Source organism: Leucopleurus acutus (genome assembly GCF_964270905.1).
Source record: "Leucopleurus acutus genome assembly, chromosome: 4".
Taxonomy (NCBI): domain Eukaryota; kingdom Metazoa; phylum Chordata; class Mammalia; order Artiodactyla; family Delphinidae; genus Leucopleurus; species Leucopleurus acutus.
The window spans coordinates 1,967,697-1,983,535 of NC_139146.1; the positions used below are offsets into that span (position 1 = coordinate 1,967,697).

Genomic DNA, 15,839 nt, shown 5'->3' on the forward strand with positions numbered 1-15,839 from the left:
TTGACTAGCTGGGCACCCCTTCCACAATTGAAGGTTTCTGAGAATTTGTAATGGATTTCTGGCGGGGACTTCCTTGTCTCTTCCACTTTCCTACCTGAGGCGCTGGACGGGGTGTGGACTGTCTCTGCAGCACTGTTCCCAGCCCTTTGCCTAGGCTTGGCCATCACTGTTAGCTCTGCCAAGCTTGTAGAAAATCTTGTCACTCTTCCCGGCAAAGGCGCCACTCTATTTTTTAAGCTTTTTTCTGGCTTTATTGAGGTATAATTAAAAAATAAAATTGTAATATGTTTAAAGCACACAACGTGATGATTTGATATGTGTATATATTGTGAAATGATTCCCACAATCCAGTTATTTAACATATCCATCACCTCACCTAGCTGCGCTTTTTTATTTTTATTTTTTCTGGTGAGACCACCTTCTGTTTAATTAAGTGTGGCCTGATGGTGCCCTTTCATTCTGGGTGCAAACCTTATGGAGCCCTCCCAGAGATGTTCATTCACCAGGTGACTGCCACCTGCCCCAAGCCAACCTGGAAGCACCTGCTTAGCTCTAAGCGTCACTTCCGTGAAGCTTTCCATCAGCGTCCTGGGGCAGCCCGCTCCATCAGTGTCCCAGGGCTGCCGTGACTGGGCGGCTTGAACAGCAAAAGTTTATCATCTCAGTTCTGGAGACCAGAAGTGCAAGATCAGGGTGTCAGCAGGGCCAGTTCCTTCTGAGGCTGTGAGGGAGCCTCTGTTCCAGGCCGCTCCCCTGGCTGCTGGTTTGCTCGCAATCTTTGGTGTTCCTTGGCTTGTAGATGCTTCACCTCAGCTCATCTCTACCTTCATCTTCACATGGCCTCTCCCTGTAGTCTTGTCTGTGTCCAAATGCCCCGTTTGCATGAGGACACCAGTCATATTGGGTTAGGGGCCCACCCTTCTCCAGTATGACATCATCTTAACTAATTACCTCTGCAGTGACCCTGTTTCCAGATAAGGTCACATTCTGAGGTGCTGGGAGTTAAGGCTTTAACATGAATTTGGGGGCGTACAGTTCAACCCATAATACCCTCTCTCTGCTTTTTCTACCCCCCCCGGACACTTTTGGCCTGCTGATATGTAAGTAGATTTCTCTCATGGCACCAGGAGTATTTGATTACATTTATTTATCTGTGGTCTCCTACTCATTTTGTAACTTTTTATCTCTGCTGCCTTGTACATGATGTGGAAAGTAGCTCTGGTGGAGATATATTAAGTACCTGGAGTTACAGAAATAGAGGAAGATACTGCAGAGGTCACCTCTTATCTTGTTTTCCTATTGACGGTACCAAAGGCTCTCTGGAGTTGGCTGTGAGGTGGCCAGGGACACCAGCAGAGGCTGCCACTTCTGTTACCGTATGAGCATGTTTGATACCTCCTGGTTTATTTTCCATGGCGTGATAGCTCAATATCACCTGGCAATCTTTATGCTCTCTGAGATTGTTTGAAGAACATTTAGAAACGGAGAAGACCCTCTAGGTCTTCAGCATTCGCCTGACCCAGAGAATTTTGTTAACGGCCACCTTCTTGTTTCAGCCTTTGGTTTGAGTGTTCTGTTTTTAGGGATTCAAAAGTAAATCATGTGAATGGTTGGAATAGTTAGCAGAATGTCTGTGCCAGAAGGGAGAGGCCAAGAAATAATTGAATCTGCTCCCAGAGCTTTAGAATTAGCTCATTAGATACGTTAGAGAAAAGAAATTTGTCTGGGTTCTGATCTGAGGTTTAGTTACATGTTAGTGAGGGTGCATTGTCCTGGGACTGGAATACCTTTGCTAAGAAAGAATATTCCAGGGCACGCTTTTTGTTATTTCCAGAATAAATAACATTCTAGGCAGAGTGGTATTTTCTGTGGTGTTAGTAGAAAGGGGAGGTTAATCTTAAAATATCCTTTCATCCCGTATCAGTCATATCTGTCTGAAAGAACATGCTGAAATTTGTTCATCTGAAGGCAGACAGAGACCAGCTTATGAAAGGTCTGGAGGCACTTTCTTCTATGAGCAAGGAAAATTGTGGAGCATTCCAGACACATACGGAATAGAATAGTACAATGAGCCCTGCTTTCCCCTTCATCCAGCTTCAGCAGTTATTAACTCATGGCTGGTCTTGTTTATTTCGTGTAACCCTTACTCTCCCTCGACCCCATATAAGTTTTAGGCAAATTCCAGATGTCATATTATTTCATCCATAAATATTTCTGTATGTATCTAATATAACCATAATAATATCACACCTAAAATTTTTAACAGTAATTCCTTAATGCCATCCAAGTCCATCAAATGCCATCAAATTTCTAATTGTCTCGACTGTCATTTTTAGATTTTTACTTTACGGTTTACTTGAATCAGGATCTGGCAGAGATCCTCCTATTACCTGTTGGGTTTTAAGCAGGGGAATGAATGACATGATCTGACTTATATTTTGAAACGCTCTCTGGCCTCACTGTGAAAAATGGATCAGTGTGGGGGTTGCTAGGAGACTGGAAGTGGAGAAACTAATTAGGAGGCTACTGTGTGTCCAGGAGGTAGTCATAATTATCTAGCTTAGAGTGATGTGGTGGAGATGGAGAAAAGTGGGTGAATGCGAGATGTAACCTGGGCAGGTCGAGCTTGTTTGTCATGGCTCAGCCAGACTTTTGGGTTCTGCTGGGTGTGTATGTTTGTTTATTTGAAAGTATTGTTCCCAGAGATTTCATTGATTTCAGTATCAACATTTTAAGTTTAGTGAAATCTTAACATTTTTACACAGGTTCAATTACAGCAACTTTATGGAATACTGAGATAGAGGAACATTAATCCCTACTTCTCTTGAATCAATTTATTCAACTTTAATACAGCTTATTTGCCATTATATCATCTTGTTTATATGTGACTACAGTGATAGTATTGATAACTTTATATAATAGGAAATTTATAGTTTTTCACTTAAACATGTTATAGTCTCATGTGTATTCTGCTAAAGAATATTCATAGTTTCATAATACTGTATTGAGCAGATTATGTTATAGCCATTCATGTATTATTGGATGTTGATCTTACTTTTTAAATTATTTTATTTTAAAATTATTCTAAATAATGTTGCAGGAAGTTTTTTTTGCATCTGTATTTTTTCCATTTCTTTTTTAAAAATCTGGATTAAGTAATGACTTCTTTGTAGAGATCTTCCTAGAAAAATTTGCTGTCTTAACACACACTTAGAAACGACATCAATGAAACCTGAAGCCGTAATTGATGAAAACCAAGTACAGGCTTTTATTTTTTTAAAGAGTGTCTCTCTCTCTCTCTCTCTTTATTTATTTGGTTGCGCTGGGTCTCTTAGTTACGGCAGGCAGGTTCCTTAGTTGTGGCACACAGGCTCCTTAGCCGTGGCATGCAAATTCTTAGTTGCGGCATGCATGTGGGATCTAGTTCCCTGGGCAGGGATCGAACCTGGGCCCCCTGCATTGGGAGGGCAGAGTCCTAGCCGCTGCGCCACCAAGGAAGTCCCCAAGTACAGGTTTTGTACGTTAAAAGTTGGAATTATGTTTATTCTTGGTTATTGGGCTCAGAATATGTATACTTTGATTTAAGTTTATAGACTTCCTTATTGAAGGGAGACCACATGCATATCTGGTCTTCAGTCTTTATCTTCTCCCATTCATATGGCAATTTGTAATAAAATGAGAGAAATCTCTGCCTTATCATCAGCATGTTGGTTTTACAAAGATTCTTTTCTTTCAGTCAGCTCTGGGAACCAGGAAGAAGCTATAGTTGCCTCTAAAATGTTCCCCTGTGTCCTTATTTACTGATGAAAATAGCTTAAAATTAGGACTCATTTGATAATAGAGAACTCATAATACTGTATATCCTATTGTCTTTTTTTTTTTTTTTTTTTAATTTTTGACCACACCGCATGGCATGCGGGTCCCCAACCAGGTATCGAACCTAAGCCCCCTGCAGTGGAAGAGTGGAGTCTTAACCACTGAACCGTCAGGGAGTCCCTTTTTTGTTTTTTTGAAATGCTGAAGTGGAACATTTTTATCATGGGCTCAGAATGGTCAGCTTCTTTTATATCTAATGAAGAAATGTCAGACAACCATTAATAATGTTTTTGTTCTTTGGGTCCTTCTTTTAGAACAAACTAGGTTAAAGTAAACAGATGACACTAAACATTTTAAAGGATATGTTCAGAGAAGGGTAAGTTTTAAAGACTATGTTTTAGGTCATTGGTTCACTTATTCTGTTTTATTGCCTTTTAGTCACTGATTGTTTTCATACTTTGTCTTTAAGTCCTTGAAATAGTGTCACTTCAAGTATGCTCTTCTATCATATCTTTAGATTTCAGAAAAGCAACATCCAAATCGATCTTTTTCTTTAAAAAAATGTTCAACTGATTCTTTGGCTTTTGGTACCACAAAATATATATTTTTAATAAACTGTTCTTTAAAGCCTTACTATTCAAATTGCTGTCTGAGTCCAGTGGCATTGGTATCACTTGGGAGCTCATGAGACATGCAGGATCTCAGGCCCCATCTCAGACCTACTGGATATGAATTTGTATCTTAACATGATTCTTAGGCGATTCATATGCACATTAAAAAGCTAATAATGCCAGCCCCAGATTCCTGGTTGGATCCTCCTGTTCAAGGCATCTATGCCCTCAATTCCATCACTTTGGGAACATTGTTTCCTCTCACTGTCACCATCATCATCATTTACAACATAGCTTAGAGGTTAGGAACAGGAGTTCTGCATCCAGGAGGGCTGCATTAGAATCCCAGCCATGTTAACTTCCTAGCTGGGTGACCTAAGTTCCCTTATCTGTAAAGTGAGAAAAACAATAGTATATTGACAAATAGGGGAGGTGAGAGGATCAAATACAGGTAAAGAACAAAGTCTAGCGTACAGTTCTGGCTGCTTTCATTCTCCTTCCCCTTATCACAAACATTATTTTAGATATCTATTGCAGCATAACAAACCATCCCAGGACTTTGCAGCTTAAAATAATTATTTTATTATTCATATTTCATGATTTTGTGGGTCAGGAATTTAGGCAAGGCACAACTGGGCAGTTCTGTTCTATGTGGCATCTACTGAGGTCACTTGATGACTTTCAAGTTTTTTAATTGTTATTTTAATTAAGTTGTATATTCTGGATGTAAACCTTTTCTCAGATATATGATTTGTAAATTTTTTTCCATTTTATGGGTTGTCTTTTCACTTTTTTATGTATCCTTTGAAGCACAAATGTTTTTAATTTTTAGGAAGTCCAGTTTATCTTTTTTCTTTTGTTGCTATCTTTTTGGTGTCACATAAGACTTTGCCTAAACCAGGGTCTCTTAGATTCACTCCTTTACTTTCTTGTACGTATTCTATAGTTTTTGCTGTTACATTTAGGTCTGTGTTCAGTTTGGACTGAATTTTTGTACACCGTGTAAGAAGGAGCACCATTTACTTTTTTAGTTGCTAATTTAATCACCTCTTTTAAATCCCCACGTTGCTTATCCCCTGTGGCTTGAGGAACTGTTGTTCCCTCACTCGCCATTAAAACTCTCTCCCTGTGGGTTCTGAGACTGTTTCTCACCTTGTGTCTTTATCCTTTCTTTCTTGTTCTTAATTTATTCAAGACTTTTTAGTTACATACCAGCTATATGGCAAAATCGGTTCTGGGTGCTGGTTCTGCTCCATCTTCTCAACTTACATGCTTCTGCTGGCCAGTTTCCTCTCCTCTCCTGGCCCCACCTCTGTGCTGATGACTTCCACATCAGCACCTCCGCCTTTCTCAGTGAGTCTGTCTCCACTTCTGGACTGTGAGTCCAGCTTCCTTAGAGTGAGGACTACATCTGATTAATTTTGTGCCCAGCACAGTGACTGGACGTAAAAGATGCTCAGTAAACATTGCATATATATATTGTTAAAGCTGTCATTCAGTGGGTTATAAAAGCAGAATGAACTATTTGTATGATTAGTAAAGGTGCTATTTAGAGATTTATAGTTAAAAGATGAATATAATTTAGTGTGTTCAAAACAGCATTTCAAATAAAAGATTGGGATTAAAAAGAGTGTAAAGTGGGACTTCCCTGGTGGTCCAGTGGTTAAGACTCTGAGCTCCCCAGGCAGGGGGCCTGGGTTCAATCCCTGGTCAGGGAACTACATCCTGCATGCCGCAACTAAAAGATCCCCAGCGCCACAATTAAAAGATTCCCCCATGCTGCAACTAAAGATCCCGCACGCCGCAACAAAGATGCCGCAAGTTGCAACCAAGACCTGGCGCAGCCAAATAAATAAATAAGGTTTTTTTTTTTAAAAAAAGACTGTAAAGTAAGTAGCCATATTAGCAGACGTTTAAATTTGAGCCATTTGGGCATCTTTTCAGGTTATTCACAAACTCAAGGACATGCTGACATTTTCTGAGCCTACTATTATTGTTCTTTGAACCAAGAAGGTGGTGTTGATGAAGAGCATTTTCCATTTGCATGAATACAGATGTGTGAGCGGCTTCTCTCCTTTGACCTGTGTGGCAAATCCTTTGCAGAGTTGCCACCAGTACTTTTTGGGGACAATATCATGAATCACATTTCTCCAGAAATGAACTGTGCTGCTTTTAGAAGATCCTGTCTGTTTGGGACAATATGTTGACTTGAAACTATCTTGTGGTCAAAATTTTCATATCTAATTATATTTTTTCAGTTTGTCAGAGGATATACTAGCTTTGTTATTGTTTTCCTGTTGTCTGCTGAAGAACAGTGGCAAGGACAAAAACTGCCCTTGTTGGTGGACAGGTGGGCTATGGCTGATCAGCCACGTGCCTCAGAAGCCACAAAGAAGCATCACACGTCATGGCTCTGACTGGTCAGTCAGTCAGGGCATCCTCATGCTGGAGACTGTATTTATCAGGCTGATGTTCTCATTATGAAATGCTACTGGACATTGATTCAAAAACAATACTGTCTTTTGTTTTGATTCTGTAGGAACCTAGAAAGATTGTGCAATGAATGGTGATACTCGGGCTGCAGTGGTGACCTCACCACCCCCGACCACAGCCCCTCACAAAGAGAGGTATTTCGACAGAGTGGATGAGAACAATCCAGAATACTTGCGAGAGAGGAACATGGCACCAGACCTTCGCCAGGACTTCAATATGATGGAGCAAAAAAAGAGGGTGTCCATGATTCTGCAAAGTCCCGTAAGAGAAGCTTTGTCTCTGACCAAGTGTCCTCTTCCTTCTTCCACTACTTCAGCTCTTATGCTCTGTTGTATGTGTCATAGTCCGTTTACCTTAACACAGGAAATCAGTGCCTTGTATATATGTATGGCTGTTAAAGAGTTCAGTTTAGTTCAAGTTATCAGACACACAAATGAAAAATCTTCATTATCATAAAGGATAGGATGTGTTCATTTCTCCTTTTCACTCTCTCACTGCTTCGCCAGAGAGTCTTTGTAACGACCATTTGAAAATTACTCTTTCCTCCAAAACACCTAGCTTGGTGCTGGGCACTTAGTAGGTCTCAGCAACACCTGATTGTTGATTGATTTTACCTTTAGTTATGGTCGGCATTTGAACCACAGTCACACCCAACTGTCTTCTGTTTGCATCTTTAGGTAAAGTAGTGCTGTTTTCATAGTTTTTTCATGTTGATGCTGTTGTCTTTATGTGTGCTTCATTCTTTTTATCCTTTTAATCTGTTTTTGTTTTATTTCCTTAATATTTTGGGGTGTCACTTGGCAGATAATTCATTTGAGTTATTTTTTTAAATGTTGATCATCTCTGTCTGCAAGGAACTGGGTACTTAGCATACAAAGCTTATTTGTTTGGTTGTTATTATTATTCATATATTATTCCTCAATAATATAACTTACAGTAAAGTACACAAGTCTTAAGTATACAGCTTGATGAATTTTGACATAGGTATACACCTGTGTAAACGCCCAGATCAAGTCTCAGACTTTACATTGTAGTCGAAGGAGATAACCAAGGAGCAACAACTAGAAGCACAGTGCAGGAAACAGCTGGACGATTAGATTGAGTGTGACTGGGTAGAACAAAGCTCTCTGAGTGAGGAAGATTTGACCTGAACTCTGAATGACAGGAAGGAGCCGGCCATGCAGGGATGGGGGAGAAGCAGACATGAAATTCCCAGGACAGGAATGAGCTTGAAGAGTCCAAGGGCAGCCAGTGTGGTCTGGGCATAGGAAGCGGGAGTGCGGGGTGTGTGAGGTTGGAGAGGGAGGAAGGGGCAGTTGCCTCAGAGGCTGTGTCAGCCCAGCTCAGGGTACGGTGCAGACGGGAACGGCACGCTTCAGTCTTTGAGTAACTCATTCTGGGTTGGTATACAGAGAGCACCGTAGAGGGCAAGAGAATAAGGTGTCTTTCCAAGCAAGAGGTAGTGGTAGCTTGGGCCAGAGTGGTGGTGGTAGAGGTGGAGAGAGGTAAACTCATTTGTGTTCTGTTTTGAAGGTGGAATAAATAGGACTTGCTGATGGATGGGGAGGAAGAAGTGAGGGAAAAAAAAAAGAATCAGGATAACATCTAGACTTGGCTTGAGCAGTTTTGCTGTGTAAAAGCAACAAGAAACCAAGTGAAAATCACTAAGGATAGAGTGAAGAAGCTAAACTTTCAGTATCGAGTATGTGCCAGGCACTGTGCTGGGGGCACTGGGGATGCCAAGTCCCTACCCACAGGGGTCAAGAACACAGTCAGCATCAAAATGTTACTGACCCACATGCACTGTGGGGTCTGGGAACAGAGAAGGAACCCTAGAGGAAAGACTGGTAAGGCCTGGGCTTTACTGAGTAGAATGTACCCGGTGTTGGTTTTTTGGTTTTAGGAGCGTGGATCGTTCAACTGCAGTAAGGAGTGGGAAGGCCCACCCTGTGTGTACAGATGCTGACAGTTGGGAGATGTGAGAGGGAACCTGTGGAAGTTTCCTTCAGACTGATTCTCTGTTCTCAGTGGAATAACAAGTGGAGGCATCTGCTTAGAATGGGCCGGGGAGTGGTGTAGAGAAGGCATGAAGAGCAGGCGAGAGAATGGGCAGGAAAAGTCAGGAATGATCCCTGGGTTAATGTCAAGGGTGCACTCAGGTCAGTGGTCATGGATTTACAGCAAGACAGTGCGGTACGGTCTTCGTTTTTGCCCCCCAGCCACTTTCAGCAGCGTGAATAGAAAGGGTGTGAAGAGTTGAACTTAACATGGGGTTGGGATTTTGCCAGATGAAATGGTAGAGAGTTGAAGTTGTAAGCAAGGGAATGGCTATAGTTTTAAACCAAGGGCCTAAGCTGAGTGAGAGAGGTCAGGACACAGGGAAGGTACGGGATGGTGATGAGGTCTTAGGATCAAGACGGACACTAGGAGAGGGTGTTTGGAGAGCACGTGCTTGGCTCCGAGACTGAAGAGGGGCCCAGTTACTAGAAATGAGCAGGTCTCTAGGGCATGACCATGGAAATAGGAGGCCGGGGTGAATTGGATGACACGGTCGTCGGAGGAGAGGCGATCAGGGAGCTGAGAGGGGAGGGTGTGGATATTTAACCATCCGGAGTTAGGACCAAGCAAGCAAGCAGGCAAGGTCATTGGCTGGTGACTGCTGGTTGAGGAAAGAGTCTGGGGTCCAGATGGGTGGCTCCAGGCCTCACTCACTGGTAGTTGCTAAGCGCAGCTCCATACTGTACGCATATAGGTCATCTGGAATGCTGTTGATACAGAGGGTCCTTTGTACTGTGGATTTTTTCTTTTTGTGTTTTCCTTACTAAGTTTTAAGTTCCTAATGGCAAAGCCGTTTTCTTCCTATGTGTCCTCAGTGCCTAGAACAGTGTCAGGTGTTGTAAGGAGACTCAGGGTATTTAATGAGTCCCCTGCTGTTTAAAATGTAGACTGTTACCTGTTTTCCCTTTTATTGGTAATAATGCTGGAATGAGCATCCTTATGAATAAGTCTTTGAGCACATCTGTGATTAGTTCCTTAGAAAAGATTCCTAGGAATAGGATGCCTGTTCAAATTTTTAAGATTTTATCTTGTTAAATTACTGTCCAGAAAGAATGTACTTATTTATGCTCCAGGTAGTGATATATTGAGACTATCCATTTGCCTTTCCAGCACTGGATGAAAACAAACAGAAAATTAGTCTATGCGATAGTTACCCCTGCCTTCCCAAGGAACAGAAAAGAAATGATATCTCATTGTTTTAATTTGCCTTTTATTAGGCTTTCTGTGAAGAATTGGAATCAATGATACAGGAACAATTTAAGAAGGGGAAGAATCCCACAGGCCTATTGGCATTACAGCAGATTGCAGATTTTATGACCACGAATGTACCGAATGTCTACCCGGCAGCTCCGCAGGGAGGGATGGCTGCCTTAAACATGAGTGAGTAGTTCCTGACTTGGTATACATTCTTTGTCATTTTCTGGGTAAAATTTCCTAATATTTTCCAATGTGAAATAGATGAGCACACACAATGTAATACATAGAATTGAGGTTTTTTTAAAAATTGAGTTTTAGTTGTAGTAAAAGATAGGCCTAAAAATGTCCTGACTATAGAGGGCTCCTTTTTTATGAGCCGGTGGGACTGTTATTTCTCAGGCAGGTAACTTTTTATGTGGCTTCTCAGACCCTGTATGAGTTAAAGAAAACGAACGAGACATAATGCTTGGGGGCAGCACATTGATTTCGATTTTGCCTGAACTTATTCCAGTCAAGCCGACATTTCTTTTTTTTTTTTAATAAATTTATTTATCTCATTTTAAATTTTTGGCTGCATTGGGTCTTCGTTGCTGCACGTGGGCTTTCTCTAGTTGTGGCGAGCGGGGGCTACTCTTGGTTGCGGTGCGCGGGCTTCTCATTGCGGTGGCTTCTCTTGTTGTGGAGCGCGGGCTCTAGGCGCGCGGGCTTCAGTAGTTGTGGCTCGCGGGCTCTAGAGCGCAGGCTCAGTAGTTGTGGCGCACGGGCTTAGTGGCTCCGCGGCATGTGGGGTCTTCCCGGACCAGGGCTCGAACCCGTGTCCCCTGCATTGGCAGGAGGATTCTTAACCACTGCGCCACCAGGGAAGCCCCAAGCTAACATTTCTTATCCACCATTCCTCACTGCTCTTCGCAAATGAATGAGAAACAGAAAAATTCCAAAAGAAAGCTAGAAGAAAAATGCTGGGTGGGTGAACGTGAGCAAAGTTAGTTAGCAAAGATAGTTGTGCAGAGATGGCGCTTTGCCGTGGCTGTTGAATTTGTAAACGTTAACATTACAAGGTGGAGCCCAGGGTACCTTGAGCATCAGCTAATGTGACCTGCTGTGTACTGTGCCCTGGATCAGTCTCTGATGTTTCTAGTTGGATAATCAGCTTCTGACTGACCAACTTAAGGTATTGGTTTGCGTTAGATCACCTGCCATGTGCTATTTACCTGTCTGTTCTCTGGTATTCTTAGAAGTTGATTGACATTCACCTGAGTGATAATATCATTAATGTCCAGAGAGTGTTAAAAATCACATGTAATTTACTAGCTCACACTTCCATCCTGAAGTTGAATGGTAGTCACTAGGTTTTCATGTTTTCACATGGATTCTTTTTATTTATTTATTTATTTAATTTTATTTTTGGCTGCGGTGGGTCTTCATTGCTGCACGCAGGCTTTCTCTAGTTGCGGCGAGCGGGGGCTACTCTTTGTTGCGGTGCACAGGCTTCTCATTGCGGTGGCTTCTCTTGTTGCAGAGCACAGGCTCTAGGCGCATGGGCTTCAGTAGTTGTGTTGCATGGGTTCAGTAGTTGTGGCCCACGGGCTCTAGAGCGCAGGCTCAGTAGTTGTGGCGCATGGCTTAGTAGCTCCACGGCATGTGGGATCTTCCTGGACCAGGGGTCGAACCCGTGTCCCCTGCATTGGCAGGCGGATTCTTAACCACTGCACCACCAGGGAAGTCCTCACATGGATTCTTAATGGATTCTAGTGATATTTATATGAATTAGATAATAAAGGACAATGTAATATATTTACTCACATATTGTTTTCTAGTCAGAGATAAAGGAAATTTTAATAGTGCCACACCAAAAAAAGAAGGAAGAAAAAAATCTAGTTTTAATTGTATCTAATAGTTTACTTCTCACATATAAAAAATTTTAATGTGAATTTTAATCTTTGTTGTGGAATATAACGTACGTAGATGGCATAGAACAAAATGATATATAACGTATGAATGGTTTAAGGTGAATGCCTTTATAACCAGCACCCTGGTTAAGAAATAAAGTTTTATCAGTTGCTTGCCCTCTTAAAAGGAATCACTGTCTTGACTTGAATGGTATCACTGCCTTGCTTTTCTTTATAGTTTTATCATCCAAATGGTTATACTTAAATATTATGGTTTAGTATTTGTCTTTTTTAACTTACTGTCTCTTCAGCATTTTTAAAGCTACAAGTTGCCCCTCCATCTCTCTTTTTCTCCTCGCACTTTAAAGGAAATGGGTTTTGTTGACCTGTAGAGTTTGCTACAGTCTTGAATTTTGCTGATGCCATCTCCATGGTGCCCATTATGTTCTTTTTTCTTTTGTATTTACAGTAAATTGGTAGCTGGGTCTAGAAGCTTGGCTGTATTTGGATTTTGTTCTTTGGCAAGCTCACTGCATAGGTGGCACTGTGTTCTACCCGCAGGCACATAAGCCTGCTTGTTGCCCTTTGTGCTGTAGCAGCCGTCATTGCTCAATGCCTAGATCCGTTAATTTAGCAAAGGTTCCAAGATGGTGATATTTTAATTTTGTCATTCCTTCTTCTGTATTTACTAGTTAGAACATTTCTGTAAAGAGAAACTTCTCTGGGAAATGGGGCATGGCCAGAAAGGGGGCCGCCTCATTCTCTGTCACTCAACGCATGATTGCAGGGAGGCTGGTGCTAAACCATTCATAGATGACCTGCTTGTTGGTCAGGGTTTCATACGGAGCAGAGCAGCTTCCTTGCTGAGATCTATTGGAAGTCAGCCCTCAACCCACACGCACAAAAAGAAACTTCCTCTCAGCTCTTTTGCTTACCCCGTGGTACGGTTTGTATAAAGGTAACCGTTCAAAACGAGAAGTTGGTTTCCTGTCATCTTCTAAAGTGACCAATTACTATTTCTTTAATATTATTTTGAATGCATAGGTTTTTTAAAAAATTTATTTATTTGGTTGTGTCGGGTCTTAGTTGTGGCAGGCAGGCTCCTTAGTTGCAGCTCACAGGCTCCGTAGTTGAGGCTCGAGGGCTCCTGTGGCTCGCCGGCTCCTTAGTTGCGGCACATGGGCTCCATAGTTGTGGCATGCGGGCTCCTTAATTGCAGCTTGTGGGCTCCTTAGTTACGGCTCGCTGGCTTCCTTAGTTTTGTGGCGTGAGAACTCTTAGTTGCAGCATGCATGTGGGATCTAGTTCCCGGACCAGGGATCGAACCCGGGCCCCCTGCATTGGGAGCACAAAGTCTTAACCACTGCGCCACCAGGGAAGTCCCTGCAGAGATTTAAATATATTTAATGTGTTTCAAAACATTGCAGTTATCCTTTTTGATACTACTCACATTGTCCCACCTTTGACTAAAGAGAACCTCTCCAAGTTGACTCCTGAGCCTAGTAGTCTTTGACAGCTTCCAGGCCACCTCCTGTAGGAGATGTTCTAGGCTCATCTTGTGCATTTCCTGCCCCAGATCTGGAGTCAGCCATTTCTCTAAGAAACCTTGATTTCTTTTTGTGAGAAATGAAATTTTAGTCTGGGTGCTAGAAATGCTCTTTGCTACTGACTGGTTAGTTATTCTTTTTAGACCTTTTTAGTGGATAGAGCTAGGAAATATAAATTACCTTTTGGAGATTTCCTAAGAATCCGCCTGCCAATGCAGGGGACACGGGTTCGAGCCCTGGTCTGGGAAGATCCCACATGCCGCGGAGCAGCTAAGCCTGTGCATCACAACTACTGAGGCTGCGCTCTATAGCCCGCGAGCCACGACTACTGAAGCCCGCGCAACTAAAGCCTGTGCTCCCCAACAAGAGAAGCCACCACAGTGAGAAGCCCGCGCACTGCAACAAAGAGTAGCCCCTGCTCACTGCAACTAGAGAAAGCCCGCGCACAGCAACGAAGACCCAATGCAGCCGAAAATAAACAAATAAATTTATTTTTAAAAATTACCTTGTGATTTGTATACTATATTGATAAATTGGAATTGTAAGTATAATTATAAATATATTGGAATTATAATTCCAATTAAAATTCAGGTCTAAGGGGTTTTTACTTAACCTCTTCTATCTAACATTTGTTTTTCTTTCTTCTACAACAAGAATTCTGGTTCTCCAGGACACCAGGAATAACAAAACTAGAATATTAATAACTCATTTGCTTTCTCTCACATACCACACACAGTATCAATCCTATACCAATAATATGTTCTCTCTTCATGTTTTAAAATAGTTATATTCTCTGTTGTCAGAGCATATAACCATTATGTTATGGTCTTGTTTTTACATTCATTTTGTGTTACAATTAATAACTTAATTCTGTAATAAATATATATTTAATGCTCACCACCAGTCCTTGTATCAGTGCCCCTTTAGTCAATTTGGTTGTCTGAAGTTGCTTTTATAGTAGATTTCCCAGAAAACACTTGTGGAAAGGATTTCTTCATTCTTGTGTTGTGGCCTTTATATGTCAATGTTAATTTGGTTTAGTTAGTTTGGGTATAAAATCATTGGCTCACATTTTCCTGTTTTGTGTATCTTAAATGCATAATTCATTTTCTTAGAATTTGAAGACAATCTTTCCATATAAGTTACTTGGTTTCTTTTCCTTGATGCTCATAATCTATTTTCCTTTCTCTTTAGAGTCCAGAAATTTTACCAGAATATGTCTTGGTGTTTGTCTTTCTGGGCAGTTTTCTCAGATGATGTGCCCTTCCAAACCTTTTTTATTTTCAGAGTGTTTTCTTGAATTGGTTTTTAATATTCATTCTGTTCCCTTGCTTTTGTTTCCTGGTATGCGCATGTTGGATTTTCCTTGTCTGACTTCTTTAACTGTCATGTTTTCTCAAGTTCTTTTTATCACTTTCTTCATTTCTTTATGATTTAAAAAGTTTTTCTCCTCTTTCACCTTTACGCTGTTTTTAGTGTTTATTTTTAAAATTATTTTTCATTTATATCTAATTCCTTTTATATTCTAGCCCTCATTTCTGAATTTTTCTAATTATATTAAACATTTTTCTTATCTTTTATTATTAATGCCTTTCTTTATCTTTTAAGAAATAATAGGTTATAGTTTTCATTTGTTTTGTGGATATGTTTTGTGTGCTTTTGTTATGTGTAGGAATGTGATTTTGCTCTTTTTTCTTTTAATAATTTATTTTAAAAATTTATTTAATTAATTTATTTTTGGCTGCATAGGGTCTTCGTTGCTGCGTGCAGGCTTTCTCTAGTTGTGGAGAGTGGAGGCTACTCTTCATTGTGGTGCGTGGTCTTCTCATTGCCGTGGCTTCTCTTTTTTTTTTTTTTGCTGTACACAGGCCTCTCACTGTTGTGGCTTCTCCCGTTGCAGAGCACAAGCTCCAGACGCGCAGGCTCAGCGGCCATGGCTCACGGGCCCAGCCGCTCCGTGTCATGTGGGATCTTCCCGGACCGGGGCACGAACCCATGTCCCCTGCATCAGCAGGCGGACTCTCAACCACTGTGCCACCAGGGAAGCCCCCGTGGCTTCTCTTGTTGCGGAGCACGGGCTCTAGGCGCATGGGCTTCAGTAGTTGCGGCGCGTGGGCCCAGTAGTTGTGGCTCGTGGGCTCTAGAGCCTAGGCTCAGTAGTTGTGGCACATGGGCCTAATTGCTCCACAGAATGTGGGATCTTCCCAGACTAGGGCTTGGACCCGTGT

General features: G+C 41.6%; 1 protein-coding gene across 2 annotated transcripts in view; it reads left to right on the forward strand.

Moving 5' to 3' along the window:
• The window catches only part of ADD1 (adducin 1), a 75,605-nt gene that overhangs the window by 27,280 nt on the left and 32,486 nt on the right, over window positions 1-15,839 (forward strand). For both annotated transcript variants that reach the window (XM_082838615.1, XM_082838616.1), the window contains exons 2-3: window positions 6,967-7,181; window positions 10,196-10,358. In XM_082838615.1, coding sequence (XP_082694741.1) covers window positions 6,987-7,181; window positions 10,196-10,358 — 358 coding nt within the window. In that variant the 5' untranslated portion in view covers window positions 6,967-6,986. The remainder of the gene's footprint in view (window positions 1-6,966; window positions 7,182-10,195; window positions 10,359-15,839) is intronic.